Genomic DNA, 17,018 nt, shown 5'->3' with positions numbered 1-17,018 from the left:
AACCACTTAGAGAGGGCTGTAAAGCACTGCAAAGCAGTATATATGTCTAAGGGCTATTGCTATATGTCTATCTATGCATCTATGTGTCTATATTTCTGTATCTCTGTATTTATATGTCTATATATCTATGTGACTGTATGTCTATGCATCTGTGTCTATGCACATACATGTCTATGTGTCTGCATCTATATGCCTATTTGTCTATATATCTATATGTTTATGCATCTATATGTCTGTATGTAAAAGTGTCTATATCTGTATGTGTCTATGCACCTATGTGTCTATGCATGTATACATTTATGTATCTATGCATCTATATGTCTATATGTATAGAGAGAAACATGCTACCTTAAGAGAAAGACCTGAATTAAAAAGCTATACTGAAATCCAACTTTAGTTGTTGCCGCATCATAGAAGACTAACCCCTTCTTGAAAAGTGGTGTGGCGGGGGAGGGGGGAAGAGTTCAAAACCTCCATAAAGACATTTTTCAATATCCTTCCTGGAGAAGAATCACAGAGAACAGTCGCACTCCCCAGGTTATGCCAAATTAGGATTGGTTTGGCTTGATGCCACGTGATTTATAATTAATCTGCTGGGCGTGGGGGGCGGGGGAGAGGGCTCATGTTAGCACTGAAAGAGAATATTAAAAGTTCTCCACGCTTAGAATATTGAATAGAAGGATTAGTTTTCAGAGGCTGGTACTCCAGGTCATCCGCCTATTTGTATATTTATTTATTTGCACAGAAAGGAATGTAAATTATTGCGCTAGCAACGGCTTGCTAGGGGGCGGATATTTAAATCTACTTTAGCAGCAGCGAGTACCATAACACAAACTGCAAAATGAGACAATTATGTTTCGCATTAAATTCCCCATCTTCCTTAGAGGTAATGATAGAAAAAAATATAAATTTTAATGACATTAATAATTTACTTGGCCACAAAGAGTTCCCGGAAAATCTGTTCCTGAGGGGAAAAAAAGAAGACGATGATTAAACTTTAATAGTCTTGGGGACAATGAGGTGGATGAAGGATCTGGTGATTCATATGCTGTGTTTACAGCAGGGTTAGAGCTGAAACCACCAGGGCTGAGTTCCCTACACTTGCTTCTGTGGGTTTTTAAAGAAGCAACCTATTTCTTAAAGATGAGAAATAGTTAGCAGAGTTCGGTACACATAAAAATGCTTTATGCTTACTCACCAAACAGTACCATAATAAAATACTAGGAGAGGGAGAGAAAGAGATGATCTGGGAGTACTAGTGGACAATCACTTTAATATAAATCAGCAGTGTGCTGCAGCTGCCAAAAAAGCTAATGCAATCCTAGGCTGCATTAACGGAGGGATAGAATCAAGATCATGCAAAGTGTTAGTGCCACTTTATAATGCCTTGATAAGACCACACTTGGAATACTGCATCCAGTTTAGTTGCAATGACATATAAAAATAAATGTTGAGACTCTAGAAAGAGTGCAGAGAAGAGCAACAAAGATGATTAGGGGACTGGAGGCTAAAATATATGAACAACAGTTGCAGGATTGGGTATGTCTAGAAGGGCCAGGGGTGACATGATAGCAATCTCCCAATATTTGAGGGGCTGTCACAAAGAAGAGTCATTGTTGTTGTTAGTTGCAAAGTCATGTCCGACCCATTGCAATCACATGGACAACATTCCTCCATGCCTTCCTGTTCTCTACCATCCTCTGGAGTCCATTTAAGCTCACACTGACTGCTTCAGCCACCTGCCACCTAATTCTCTATCATCCTCTTCTTCTTTTGCCCTCAATCATACCCAGCATTAGGCTCTCCTCCAGTGAGTCCTTCCTTCCCATTAGGTAGCCAAAGTATTTGAGTTTCATCTTCAGGATCTGGCCTTCTATCAAACCGGTCAGTCTTAGAGGAGATCAACCCTGACAAAGAAGAGGGAGACAACCTATTCTTCAAAGCACCCAAAGGGAGAACAAGAAGTAACGGATGGAAACTAATCAAGGAGAGAACCAATCTAGAACTAAGGAAAAATTTCCTGGCAGTTAGAACAATTAAATCAGTGAAGCAGCTTGCCTTGAGAAGTTGTGGGTGCTCCAACACTGGAGGCTTTTAAGAAAAGTTTGGACAACCATTTCACTTGTCTGAAATGGTATAGTATCTCCTGCTTAGACAGGAGTTTGGACTAGAAGAACTCCAAGGTCCCTTTCAGCTCTGTTATCCTGTTATAAATGTTAAACTTTTTTTTTTGAGCACAAGACTGTATAACTTGGAAGACCTAGCATTAATTTCCATTCATCCCTTTCACAATAACTCAATCAAAGGAATATCAAAAAATCAAACTATCAGAACTCACCATGGACTATTAAAAATAACTTTAAAAAGCAAAGTAGCTGTTAAGAAGGAAGGGGAATTAATTGAATGTTCAATTTCTTAATTGAACATTGAGAGAAACATAGAGAATTGAGTGAGACCAATTTGTATGAAATAGACCAGTGGTCTTCAAACTTGGCAGCTTTAAGACTTGTGGACTTCAACTCCCAGAATTCTCCAGCCAGCATAGTATAGCTGGCTGTAGAATTCTGGGAGTTGAAGTCCATAAGTCTTAAAACTGCCAAGTTTGAAGACCTCTGCAATAGACTCTGGCTTTGACTGTGTCCTGGATCCCAGCTGATGATATTTAACCTGGCTATGATACAACGTCAGAAAGGAAAGCTTTAACTCCTAAAGAAAAGCTGACCAGAATTGCCAGTGAATAGAGAGTATCTGCAGACTGCTCCGAGAGGCAACACCACAATTTCCTTCTGCAGACTAAACTGTAAAGCCACATAATATGTCACGGGACATTTTCACGCTCTGCTTCCTTTCATCCATGTAGAAGAACAAGGAAATTCTATGGTGTCGTGCTGTGTGTTTCACAGTGTTCAATCCGAAGAAGCAGAAGGGGGGGGGGGAAGCTGCTTTCTCTTCTTCAGATACATGAAGAAATTAAAATGCATAGCTTTGTTGAAGAAAAGCAGCGGAGGACGAGAGAGTAACATGTTAATTTATTTTAGAGGCTTCAGTTCACTGTCAATTTCTGTAGTCTGTAATGCTGGGCCAGTGCGCTCTGATTAAGAGTCCCTTGAAAATAATTTGCAGAGCAGTTACTGAGGCTTACTCAGGTCTAAGGAGGAATTTAAAAGTTTCATTAGACTATCCGCATAGCTGACTGTGACTAAAGTCCTATGTAGATCTTACTTGGGAATAAGCCTTACTAGAAGCAGACACGGATTGCACTGCTTTGTACAATTTCCCTGGTATTACAATTCACTGCTCTCGGCGCAGGAACGTTACATCATTCATGCCCCTTAAGAGCACAAACATTTTGTATTCTGCTCAGATCATGCTGGTCAATGTTCAACCTAAAAACAGTGTGCATAATTTCAGCTGCCTGAGAAAAAAAAAGATTTTTTGTGTTGCTGGAAAAAGGTGACTAGAACGTAGAATAACAGAGTTGGAAGGGACCTTGGAGGTCTTCTAGTCCAACCCCCTGCTTAGGCAGGAAACCCTACACCACTTCAGACAAATGGTTATCCAGCATCTTCCTAAAAAGGTCCAGTGCTTCTCTCCTTGATTAGTTTCCATCCATTGCTTCTTGTCCTACCCTCAGGTGCTTTGGAGAATAGCTTGACTCCCTCTTCTTTGTGGCAGCTCCTCAAATATTGGATGACTGCTATCATGTCTCCCCTAGTCCTTCCTTTCATTAAACTAGACATACCCAGTTCCTGCAACCGTTCTTCATACGTTTTAGCCTCCAGTCCCCTAATCCTCTTTGTTGCTCTTCTCTGCACTCTTTCTAGAGTCTCAACATTTATTTTTATATGTCATTGCGACTAAACTGAATGCAGTATTCCAAGTGTGGCCTTAACAAGACATTATAAAGTGGTATTAACGCTTCACGTGATCTTGATTCTATCCTTCTGTTTATGCAGCCTAGAACTGTGTTGGCTTTTTTGGCAGCTGCTGCACACTGCTGGCTCTTATTTAAATGGTTGTCCACTAGGACTCCAAGATCCCTCTCACAGTTACTACTGTGAGCAAGATACTAAGAGAGAATGTAAATTGTCCTCGGTTTACAACCTGTCACTTAGTGAAGATTCAAAATTCCGATGAACCTCCCTTTGGGACACTTAGGATCTGGATTTGAAGTTCTGATGGCTGCCATCCCAGAGTTTGGGCACTCAGCAACTGGGTCATATTTACAGCCGTTTGCCACACCCCACAGTCATATGATTGTGTTTTATGATGGTTTTGCTGAAAACTGACATTAACTTTCAATTTGTGTAAAACCATGCCCAGAGTGAACCATGGCTTGGGCCCTGGGTACTTACGGGACCGCCTGCTGCTATCTCATGCCTCCCACCGACCCGTACGCTCTCACAGAGAGGGACTTCTCAGGGTGCCGTCCGCCAAACAATGTCGGCTGGCGGCCCCCAGGGGAAGATCCTTCTCTGTGGGGGCTCCTACTCTTTGGAATGAACTTCCCCCTGGTTTACGCCAAATATCGGACCTTCGGACCTTTCGCCGCGAACTGAAAACATATTTGTTTATTCGCGCGGGGCTCTTTTAAATCGTCCAGATTTTAAATTTAAATTTTTAAAGTTTTAAATTGGGGTTTTTTAGATTTTATATATTTTAAATTTCTTGGCCAAATTGTATAATAAGTTTTTTAATTTATTTTTAATTTTTACATTGTTTATTTTTATTATGGCTGTACACCGCCCTGAGTCCTTCGGGAGAAGGGCGGTCTAGAAATCTAATAAAATAAATAATAAATAAATAAAATAATTGGTTCGCTTAACAAGTGCAGAATCACTTAGCAACCATGGTGATTTGCTTGATGAAGCATAAAAAAGATTCTAAAATTGGATCATCATGTAAGCAACCCATTTTACAATTGTCACAAATTATAGACAGGCTCCATTTCAGTTATAACTCAAGGACTACCTGAAAAAGTATTAGTAGATTAAAGCACAATCTGTGCTGTGGTGTGTAATTAAATTAAATATAGGTATTTAGGAAAGACTTCCATCTCACAACCAGATTACCTTTAAAATTGGTTGTTATTTACTTGTATGCTTGTCTGTTTTTTCCCACAGGCAGCTGAGGGGAAAAGAAACATTTATCTCTCTAAAAGATATTTCAAATTATTACAGGAATTGCATTTTGACAACAAGGCCGATTAAGGCTCATATGCACTGTTTTCATCTGCATTAGCCGCACAAGAAGCAATGGGAGTTGAAGATACCTACTGTCTTCAGGGAGGCCTATCTCACATGTGAACATGAATTTTTAGCCGAAAATCATAGCCACCTACGTATTTATTAACTGGGAATGACATCAGACGAGGGGGAAATAAAGCCTTTGGCACAAAAACGATGTATGGGGCTTTGCATGCGTAAAAGTAGAAAGTGACACTATCTAGTCAGTGGCAGAAATAGCAAAAGAAATAGTTATCCATCACCATCCCAAATGGACAGCACGGTCCCTGATGGCCAAAATTACAAAATCAGGTGCTAAAATGTTGCGCTGCAGAATTGGGGAGAAATGAGAAGACATTAAATCAAGGATGCATTGGAAGCCAGAGAGAAACAAGTATGGAAAAATGACCCCAAGATAGTACAATTATATTCCCATTTTCACATTTCAGCTGAGTTGGAGGCTGTCAGGAAAACTAGCCCAAGATTGTTGAATTAACTAATCATGATATGCATATATAATGGTATGTGCTAATATTTGTGACAATATTTTTGACAATATTTCATGCACTAGGAATGGGATAAGGATATGAGACATAATGGAAACATCTGAATTATTACTCTTTAATGCATTCCATTTTCCACTGATTGCCTCCCCAAACAATAACATAATTTTCAAAACAAAAGTTTCAATGCTTTTTATCGATGTGTTGATTCCCACATTCCTGGTCTTTGCATAGAAGCTGCAACTTCTTGGCTATGCTCTTGTTTCTCTCATAAGCCTCTGTTCACCAGAATCTATCCAGCATCATAGCATATAAATTGTCCTCAAGGAATAAGGCTAGCAGATACTAAAAGCTGGTACACAGATGCATATTCATCACTTGAGTGATGACTTGATGTCTGAATGGACCATTAGAGATGGAAGACCCCAGAGGGTTTTTTTACAAAACCAGCACAAAATGCTTTTAAATAAACAATTGCATTCTGCTTTCATTTGCCACGTGATAGACATGCCTATGAGAACTCATGTAAATTAAAAGTTGTTCCAAAATATGAAAGAAGAGCTCATTTAGAGGACTGTGCCAAATGTTTTTTGTTGTTGTTTTAAACTCAGGGAAAGAAAATGTTCCAAGTTGGCTGAGTTTTATCAGAACAAACCCTATAATGGAACTAATTATTTGATATTGTACATAGAACAAACTTCTCATAATATTTTGAATGGACCAGCAGGAATTCAAAACAAACATTGTGCTCTTTTATTTCCAAAAAAATGTAAAATTTTGGCATTGCCACCTTTACTTCAAGCATATAGAGAAGGCTTGGCCAATATGGATGCACATATGAGAGATTCTAGATTAGGCTGTTATGGCTTATTTTCCTGAATTTTGGTATTTTCAATTTAGCAATCAACCTATTGTAATATAATGTATAAAATAATGCAGCTAAAAAGAACAGATCACCTATTATGGAAACAGACAATAAAAGAGCAATAATATGTGCATATCACCCCAGTATATATTAATTTTGATATCCTTGATATGTCAACAATGACATGAAAGTCCCAAAGGTGATTTTTTTGAAAGGCAACTGGACTTTGTTTTTCCTTGAAGACATTTTGCTTCTCATCTAAGAAGCTTCTTCAGTTCTGACTCAAAAAAGACTTGAAAAGCACCCTTTGGACAGCCGTGACCTGGATGACTGAGAATCTCCATAGACAGTGACATGGAAGTGTTATTGATTACCCTACCCAAAATTCAATATCATTTGCAAAGATCTGTAATGTTTATATTTCAATAGAACAACCACATAGCTTTGTAATAAACCAAACCCTTAAAAACTGTATTGTTGGCATTTATCCAATTAAAAAAAAATCCTAAGTAGTATTGTAAAAACTGATGTAAAACCATTACCTTCCCAACCAATTTGGGCTCGATGCAACTAAATGCAGATCTATATCTTTTCATCTGCACAATCAAGATAATAAAAACAGAAAGTATATAGATAAAACAGAGGAATGCATGTCCCTGCTGAACCTGAGAAAGAGGGCAATTCTTCGGTCAATGGATATAATAAAACATAAACTCGAGTCTCCTCCATTTCATCCTGACTTTGGACTGTACACTTTAAGGTTAAAAAAAAAACATTTAAAAAGATTGAGAAATTATCCAGAGTTTCATTACCTAAAAGCCTGAAAGTTCCCTTTGACAAACTTTCATGCCAGTCAGTCAATTTATTACAGTCTTAGACCAATACAAGGGCTAGACTGGGGTAGTGGTTAAAGCTTCAGCAAGTCACAGGTTTACTTAGGGGTGATCTACTGAGATCCTCTAGCAATGGGTTTGCTACCCCGTTGCTGGGTAGGCATGGGCATGGTGGGTGTGGCCTGGTCAGCCAACTGCACCATGGTGGGAGGAGGGCATTTTTCACCCTCCCCAGGCTCTGGAGGCTTTCCTTTAGCCTCTGGGAGGGTGAAAACAGCTTCCCCCAGGGTCCGGATGCCCTCTGGAGGCCAGAAACAGGCCTATTTTTGGACTTTCAAAACCTCCAGTAGGTCCGTTTTTTGCCCTCCCAGACCCTCCACCCCTGAATATACCTGGAATGATGAATGGGCCGCGTGGAGACTCCTGGGAGGGGTGGGGAGGGGTGGGGTGGGTGTGGCCAGCAGGTTGGTATTTGGGGGTTGACCGAGCCCCAGTGATCCTTTTATTTATTTATTTATTTATTTTTATACTTGTATACCGCACCATCTCCCGTAGGACTCAGGGCGGTTCACAGGCATATTAAAATACAACAATAATAAATAAGCAATTTAAAACCCAATTAAAACAAAATATTTCAATTGCCAAATAACTAAAACGGTAAAAACCGGTTAAAACCCATTAAAATAAATATTTTATTCTTAGGCTAGTCCAGCTCGTTGAAATAATAAAGTCTTCAGTTCACGCCTGAAGGTCCGGAGGTCTGGGAGTTGCCGTAACCCTGGAGGAAGCTCGTTCCACAGGGCCGGTGCTGCCACAGAGAAGGCCCTCCCCCTGGGGGTCGCCAACCTGCATTGCTTGGTCGACGGCACCCGGAGGAGGCCCGCTCTGTGGGAGCGCACCGGTCGTTGGGAGGCTATCGGCGGCAGGAGGCGGTCTCGTAGGTACCCCGGTCCTAAGCCATGGAGCGCTTTAAAGATGATGACCAAAACCTTGAATTGCACCCGGAAGGCTACCGGCAGCCAGTGTAGGCCACGCAGGATAGGTGTTATATGGGAGCAACGCGGTGCTCCCTCTATCACCCGCGCGGCCGCATTCTGGACTAACTGGAGCCTCCTGGTGCTCTTCAAGGGGAGCCCCATGTAGAGAGCATTGCAATAGTCCAGGCGAGAAGTGACGAGGGCATGAGTGACCGTGCGTAAGGCATCCCGGTCAAGGAAGGGGCACAATTGGCGAATCAGGTAAACCTGATAAAATGCTCCCCTGGCGACGGCTGTCAAATGATCCTTGGGTAGAGGATCACCCAAACCCTGCTGAACCCTCAGGAGGCACAAAATAAATTGGGTGACATTGAACTGGTCACTTTCTTTCAGCTCAAAAAGGAGTAAGCAACAGCAAACCACTTCTATTGGACTTGTCCAGCCAGTTGACAGAAGTCGACAGCAAGTTGAAGGCAAACACACACATACACACACATACAAAAATAACCCCAAAACTAATGAAGGGTGTCCACGAGACAGTTGTGAACAGTACAAATCTATCTTAAGAAATCAATCAATACAAACTGAGACAGAATTAAAATACATTTATAAAACTGGAAGAATCCATGAGTAAAATCCAAATAGAGCAATCCATGTCTAGGTTACAAGTGTATAATATCTAAAATTACAAAAAAATTGTGACGACAATAACAGTTTGATAAAATGCATCTATGAGCATGATCCAGCTCAGTACTTTGTATACATTTTTATTCTTTTTTAAAATTTGTAATCTACCCAGAGTTATTAATGAGTTGGATGGCCTCAAAATTGGATAATAAACAAATATCTAATTTGTTCTTCCTTAGGGACAAAGAGTCAATGCATGTTGCAAAATCTTGCCAAGGCCAACTCACATGAACTGAAGTGCATTTGCAAAATTTTATCTCATCTTATATTTAAAGTTTATTAAATTTCCTCCCTCCCTCATTTTCACTTACGTCTTGTTTTCAAGAATAGCAAACACCAATAATTATACTTTCTATAGATTAAGCCATTCACATATCCTGCCTCCCTTTGTCCTTTCAATTTGTTGTGCTTTTAACTATACATAAATCCCAACTGCTGCTCAGTTAATTATATCCCAAATCTTCTTTTTAAAATATGGAAATATCTATGTGGAAGAAATAAAAGCTGGCTTACTCCTTAGAGAGATATACACTGCTCAAAAAAAATATAAAGGGAACACTTAAACAACACAATGTAACTCCAAGTCAATCACACGTCTGTGAAATCAAACTGTCCACTTAGGTAGCAACACTGGTTGACATTCAATTCCACATGCTGTTGTGCACATGGAATAGACAATAGGTGGAAAGCATAGGCAGTTAGCAAGACATCCCCAGTAAAGGAGTGGTTCTGCAGGTGGTGACCACAGACCACTTCTCAGTTCCTATGCTTTCTGGCTGATGGTTTGGTTGCTTTTAAATGCTGGCGGTGCTGTCACTCTAGTGGTAGCATGAGATGGAGTCTACAACCCACACAAGAGGCTCAGGTAGTGCAGCTAATGCAGGATGGCACATCAATGTGAGCTGTGGCAAGAAGGTTTGCTGTATCTGTCAGTGTAGTGTCCAGAGAATGGAGGCGCTACCAGGAGACAGGCCAGTACATCAGGAGATGTGGAGGAGGCCGTAGGAGGGCAACAACCCAGCAGCAGGACCGCTACCTCCGCCTTTGTGCAAGGAGGGACAGGAGGGGCACTGCCAGAGCCCTGCAAAATGACCTCCAGCAGGCCACAAATGTGCATGTGGCTGTTCAAACGGTCAGAAACAGATTCCATGAGGGTGGTATGAGGGCCCGACGTCCACAGGTGGGGGTTGTGCTTACAGCCCAACACCGTGCAGAACGTTTGGCATTTGCCAGAGAACACCAAGATTGGCAACTTCGCCACTGGTGCCCTGTGCTCTTCACATATGAAAGCAGGTTCACATTGAGCACATGTGACAGACGTGACAGGGTCTGGAGATGCCATGGAGAACTTTCTGCTGGCTGTAACATCCTCCAGCTTGACCGGTTTGGCAGTGGGTCAGTAATGGTGTGGGGTGGCATTTCTTTAGGGGGCTGCACAGCCCTCCATGTGCTCGCCAGAGGTAGCCTGACTGCCATTAGGTACCAGGATGAGATCCTCAGACCCCTTGTGAGACTATATGCTGGTGCGGTTGGCCCTGGGTTCCTCCTAATGCAAGACAGTGCTAGACCTCATTGGCTGGAGTGTGTCAGCAGTTCCTGCAAGATGAAGGCATTGATGCTATGGACTGGCCCACCTGTTCCCCAGACCTGAATCCAATTGAGCACATCTGGGACATCATGTCTCGCTCCATCCACCAATGCCACGTTGCACCACAGACTGTCCAGGAGTTGGGGGATGCTTTAGTCCAGGTGTGGGAGGAGATCCCTCAGGGGACCATCCGCCACCTCATCAGGAGCATGCCCAGGCATTGTAGGGAGGTCATACAGGCATGTGGAGGCCACATACACTACTGAGCTTCATTTTGACTTGTTTTAAGGACATTACATCAAAGTTGGATCTTAACTGGGGCTTATTTTGGGGGTAGGGCACTTTCAGGATCGTGAAAAATCGTGAAAAATCATGCTAGGATTTATTTTTCGGTTGGGTCTCATTTTCGGGGAAACAGGGTATATGGATAGTTAATTTTATTCTTGCCTCATGACCTGCTGACTGGTAGCTTAGAGGTAAACTTTACAAATGTTTTCCCTTCCACGATCATGAATCTGAATGAAGGATTCTGTATACATCCTCATGTAACACACATTTCTCCTACACTTGCATTTCATTTGAAGGGAGTAAATCTCCACAGCTCGACACGACACCTACACTAATCCTCTACAAATGTTGCAGGGGCTATAGAGTGCACTATATTTATGCGAGTATAAATATCCATTTCCTCTGTGTGTTTTCCTGATTTCTTTTGAACCAAACTATTACAGCGAAAAGAACCAGTTCCATAAACATCACAGAGACAGGAGAAGATTCAAAATGACTTTTTGGAGGAAACAATTTTAGACCACTGCCTTTTAATTTCCATACATTATCCTTATCCTTACAAAAACAATGTATAATTTCTGCTAAAATATATGACTGCCTTCCTCCCCAATGATTGTTAAAAAAAAATGAAGAAGGGCAAAACAGTGAAGAAAGACCTCTGGAATGAAACTTGAGCTTCTCTATATGATGCATTAGCATGAAATAATAAACATATTTCTCTTACAAAAACACAATACAACTACCATGTTCTTAACTTAGACAAATGAGATTTCTTCTAAATAACCAGAACAACCTCCTGGAAAGGTCAGAGCTAGTATTCATTCTTTTTATCTGTACCAAAGATATCTGTACCACTGTATCTGTATCTGCCTGTACCAAAATAACAGAATAACAGAGTTGGAAGGGACCTTGGAGGTCTTCTAGTCCAACCCCCTATTCCATACAATTATGGAAAAATGGCTGTCCTGTCTCTTCTTGAAACTTCCAGTGATAGAGTACCCACAATTTCTGAAGACAAGCCATTCCAATGATTAACTCTTCTCTTTGTCAGGAAATTTCTCCTTAATTCTAGGTTGGATCTCTCCTTGATAAATTTCCATCCATTGCTTCTTGACCTGTCTTCAGGTCCTTTGGAAAATAGGTTGACGCCCTCCTCTCTGTGACAGTTCCTCAAATATTGGAACACCATGTCACCCCTAGTCCTTCTTTTCATTATATTAGACATATTCAATTCCTGCAACTGTTGGTTTTAGCCTCAGTCCCCTAATCAGCTTTATTGCTTTTCTCTGTTCTCTCTCTATAGTCTCCACATCTTCTTTGTATTATGTTGATCAAAACTGGATGCAGTATTCCAGGTGTGGTCTTACCGAGGCATTATAAATTGGCATTAGCTTCAACATTTCTGTTAAAGAAATAACAGTTTCTGAACATCTGATGGCCAGTCAGCTCCCCACCAGGATGAAGGTTTATTGGAAGATACTGGGAGCTAAAGTTTGTTTTGTGAAAAAGATGAATACAAAGATTCATCTTTTTGTTGGGAGATGTTCATAATAATTAAAGAAAAATTATCTTATTAAATGAGCTTTCATTTCTGTTGAAGCTGTGGGAGAAAGGGAAAAGATACCAGGAACAACAGGATGAATAGAAACAAATCAAAGTGGAAGCTGTCCCCGTTCTAGCAAAACATCACCCCCCGTAATAAGAAGGGCTCTTTTGATCCAACTTCTCAAAAATTGGATGGCTGCCCAGCAGTTCCCATTCTGAATGAAAATTCAAAGAAGAACTAGCTTTGGAAGGAGAGATTTCTGGAAAGCAGTGTAGATGTTTGAAGAAATAACAGTTTCTGAACATCTGATGGCCAGTCAGCTCCCCACCAGGATGAAGGTTTATTGGAAGATACTGGGAGCTAAAGTTTGTTTTGTGAAAAAGATGAAGACAAAAATTCATCTTTTTGTTGGGAGATGTTCATAATAATTAAAGAAAAATTATCTTATTAAATGAGCTTTCATGCCATTGCAATTAAAAAACCTAAGCTAAGCAGATTGTTAAAGGAGTACTTAATAATTATACACTATTTGATGTCATAGTAACAAAATCCAAGAGAACACAATCGTAACAGCTTCCTTGCATTCTATACATTAATAAATTCATATTCCATATCGATCCTTGAATGCCTGCTTAAATAGGATAACAGAATAACAGAGTTGGAAGGTACTTTGGAGGTCTTATAGTCCAACCCACTGCTCAAGCAGGAGGCCCTATACCACTGATTAATAATTCTAAAGAATCATACATTCACAGATCTTCTCAACAACAACAAGCTCGTAACTCTTATTTCTGGAAATAAAAAAATCTTATTTCAGTTCTACCAAAGCAGAACTCTAACAGACAAAGCTCATTTCAACTCCCATCATATTGTACCTCAGATAGGTGGGACCTCTTCATACAGTTTCTCCACCAGCCAGATTCAGATAGGAGATTTGGCCTCCAATGACATACACGGGAGATTCATGGGACGTGGTGATTCTATCTCACCTACTGAGAGCTCAAAATGAATATGCTACGATTTGGAAAAGGGAATGCAGAACTGAGATCACTATGGAAAGTATCAATTAGTTTGCTGCCAGCAAAACTGAAGAAATACTTGGCTGGAAACAATTAGATCAGGGGTCTCCAAACTTGGCAACTTTAAGACTTGTGGACTTGTGAACCAACTCCCAGAGTTCCTCAGTCAGCTAAGCTAGCTGAAGAACTCTAGGAATTGAAGTCCACAAGTCTTAAAGTTGCCAAGTCTGGAGACCCCTGAATTAGATGGATGGAGAAAAGAAACCATGCCATTGATGCATAATTTTCTTACCTCATTTACGTAGACCCAGTGACTATCTTTAGAAGCCAGGTTAGTTTCCACAGCCTGGAGAGGGAGAAAAGATAGGGGGAGAAAAACAAGAGAATAAATAATTCAAATAGAATGCGGTAGATCTGCAAAAATCACACATACTCTGGGCTACAATATGCTTAGAATATTTTATTTCTAGCAGATATAATAGGTAAATTAGGAGCTAGCTGAAGGATGTTACACAGGTCATAAAACTTGCATGGGTTCTTCCAGAATGATACCCCACAGCCTCAGAACCCTAGAGATCGAACAGGAATCTCAATTTAGAAGAAAAGACATAACACACTGTTTTTATTCGTAGCACAATCTTCTTGCACCCACTTTATATTTTTTTAAAAAAATGGATCTTCCAAAATAGCCAAGAAGATTCTTTTTCAGATGGAGTCAATGCCACAGAGTGGTGGGGTTTGGGCTTCAGAAAATGAAATTCTGCTATCACTTCAGTTGAAACACTAAAAGGATCTCATTCCCCAAGTATTATGCAATCCCACACCTAATGCAGGAATTAATCAACGCTTTAGCAAGGAGCTGACACTTTTACATCCTTTTATGTACCTAAAGTGAAGTGCTAATCAGAGAATTTATCCAGCATGTTGCAAAAATTGTAGAGTAGCTGCCTTCCTAGGTCTGGTACCATTCCCTGGAGCTCATCTAACTATATTCCAAGACATCCAAGCAAATTTTGAGCAATTTATCTCCATAACTCTGACAATCCCTTAAACCAGATAGTTGCCCCAAAGAGACTTGGCTAAGGAAAGAGAATGGAGTGGGGTGGATGTGGATGTGGAACAGAATATTTCTTATTTCCAGTTAGGGAGGGACAGATCATTTTCTTTCTTGTATTATTTCACATTGTTTTATTCACCATAATCCCACTGAATGCTTTGCCATTGAAAAGAAGCACACACACAATACACTTTACATTGCTTTGCATTTTCTCCTACATGTACAGTACCTTTTCTCTCAACCTATCAATTTTTGTATGCCTTGCTTTCCCATCCCAAAGTGTTTTCCACATAGAAGTAACCAACCCAAAGATTATCTATAGGCAGTCTGGGAATTAAAGTTTGGTGTTGCTTCAATATGTACAACAGGCAAAATTCTCCAGCTTTCCCCTTGCTAAACTTGTATCCGACTGTTCTGTCATTTCTTGTTTCATCTCATTTCTCTGGCTTTGTTCTTTATATGACAGTTCAGGATCCCTTGCTACCATTGTTCAGGAGAACAAGAAGGAGAAGCTTCTTGTACAGTAATATTGTACTGCAAACTAGGGCATACAAAACCTTTGCTAGACCAATTCTTGAATACAGCTCATCTGCCTGGAACCTGCACTATATATCAGATATTAATACAGAGAAATTTCATGAGAAAAGTTCTCCACTCCTCTGCTCACAACAGAATACCTTATGCCACCAGGCTTGAAATTTTGGGCTTAGACAACTTATAACTACACCGCCTTTGGTATGACCTAAGTGTAGTACACAAAATTATCAGCTACAACGTCCTACCTGTCAATGATTACTTCAGCTTCAACCCGCAATAATACACAAGCACACAATAGATACAAGCTTAAGGTAAATCGCTCCAAACTCAATTGCTGAAAATACAACTTCAGCAACAGTGCCTGGAATGCACTACCTGACTCTGTGGTTTTTTCCCAAACCCCCAAAATTTTAACCTTAGCCTGTCTAATGTTGACTCACCTTATTCCTAAGAGGTCTGTAAAGGGGGCGTGCATAAGTGCACCAACTTGCCAAACCGTCATTGTCCTACTGTCCCCATTTATCTGTATCCTTATCCTGTAGTCATAATCATGTTTATACTTATATTTGTTATCTTACACGTGTTTGACAAATAAATAAAAATAAAAAATAAATTTTAAGATTTCCTACATACAATGGCAAAGGACAGATTTAACCTCCTTATAGCAAGGAAACATTTTAAATTACCAACTCGTGGTGGCATGTTTTCCTTCTTTAAATCTTCCAAAGCCAGAATAGCCCAACTACTTTGAACATAAGGCAACCCTTCTTCCAACCCACTGCATGAACATGTGAACAAACAAGAAATTGTGTATACAGGCAGCCCCTGACTGACAACCATTCATTTAGCCACTGTTCAAAGTTACAACAGCACTGGAAGCAAGAGATTTTTGACTGGTCCTTGCATTTACAATCATTACGACAAGTGATCACAATTTGGGCTGATGACAGCAGACATGTATTTATGATGATAGCAGTATCCCTGGGTCATGTGATCACTATTTGAGACCTTCCCAGCCAGCTTCCCACAAGCAAAGATAATGGGGAAACCAGATTTGCTTAAGAACTGTGTGAGTCACTTAACAATTGCAGTTCAATGTTTAACAGCTATGGCTGAAAATGTTTTCTGGCACTGAGGTTTGCAAAAAAAAAGTTTGCAGGTACAACTCACTTAACAACCACCTTGGGAGAGGCATGGCCAGTGTCGTGGGCGAGACGGTCACAAACCCCGATGTCTCCGGGGTTTGTGCCGATATCCCCCCGCCCGGGGGTCTGTCCGAACTTTGGATCGGACCATAACTGCCTTGAAGGAGCAGCGAAGAGTGGGGGAGCCGCTGGAGCGAACGGGGAGATGGCAAACTCCTCATAGCTCCGGATCTTTTCCCCTGACCCAGCGGGGAGGAATGCAGCACCATAGTCCATCATGGCAGCTGCACCAAAGCCACAGTGGTCACAAAATCGAGCAGGAGGGACAAGCATTAAAAAACAAATTGTTGAAGTTGGGTGAGTTATGATCCAAAGAAGAAATAGTTTTAAAAGAGGCACAAGTCTTGGAGAGAACTTTTAAATTGGCAGCTAATAAGTGAAAGTGGAAGAAACTAATTAAGAGAATACACATTCTGGAAGTGAAAGAGCAGAGACGGGGCTTGGAATGGAAGTAGAACCACAATTGAATAAGGAAAACAAAATAAATTCTTTTTTTTTTTCAACTAAGCACGGTTTGGAGATCCCTAGAAGTCTTAATGGACTATATTGGAAATTAAGAAATAAAAGAAAAGAATAAACAAAATTATTGAACTCTTTTTAAGCGGAAATCTCAAATCCCTCTATTCTAAATCTATGGACTACTAAAGATTAAAATAGGAGATAAGAATTTGAAAGACAATTAAGTTTA

At 40.5% G+C, this 17,018-nt stretch overlaps 1 protein-coding gene across 1 annotated transcript in view; it reads right to left on the bottom strand.

Annotated features, from left to right (window-relative positions):
- GRID1 (glutamate ionotropic receptor delta type subunit 1) overlaps window positions 1-17,018 on the bottom strand; it is an 896,787-nt gene that overhangs the window by 152,518 nt on the left and 727,251 nt on the right. The window contains exon 5 of the mRNA XM_058188407.1: window positions 13,824-13,877. Coding sequence (XP_058044390.1) covers window positions 13,824-13,877 — 54 coding nt within the window. The remainder of the gene's footprint in view (window positions 1-13,823; window positions 13,878-17,018) is intronic.

Source organism: Ahaetulla prasina, chromosome 6 (genome assembly GCF_028640845.1).
Source record: "Ahaetulla prasina isolate Xishuangbanna chromosome 6, ASM2864084v1, whole genome shotgun sequence".
Lineage (NCBI taxonomy): Eukaryota > Metazoa > Chordata > Lepidosauria > Squamata > Colubridae > Ahaetulla > Ahaetulla prasina.
The sequence above is the reverse complement of the archived record's forward strand: the minus strand, read 5'-3'. Positions and strand labels throughout refer to the sequence as shown.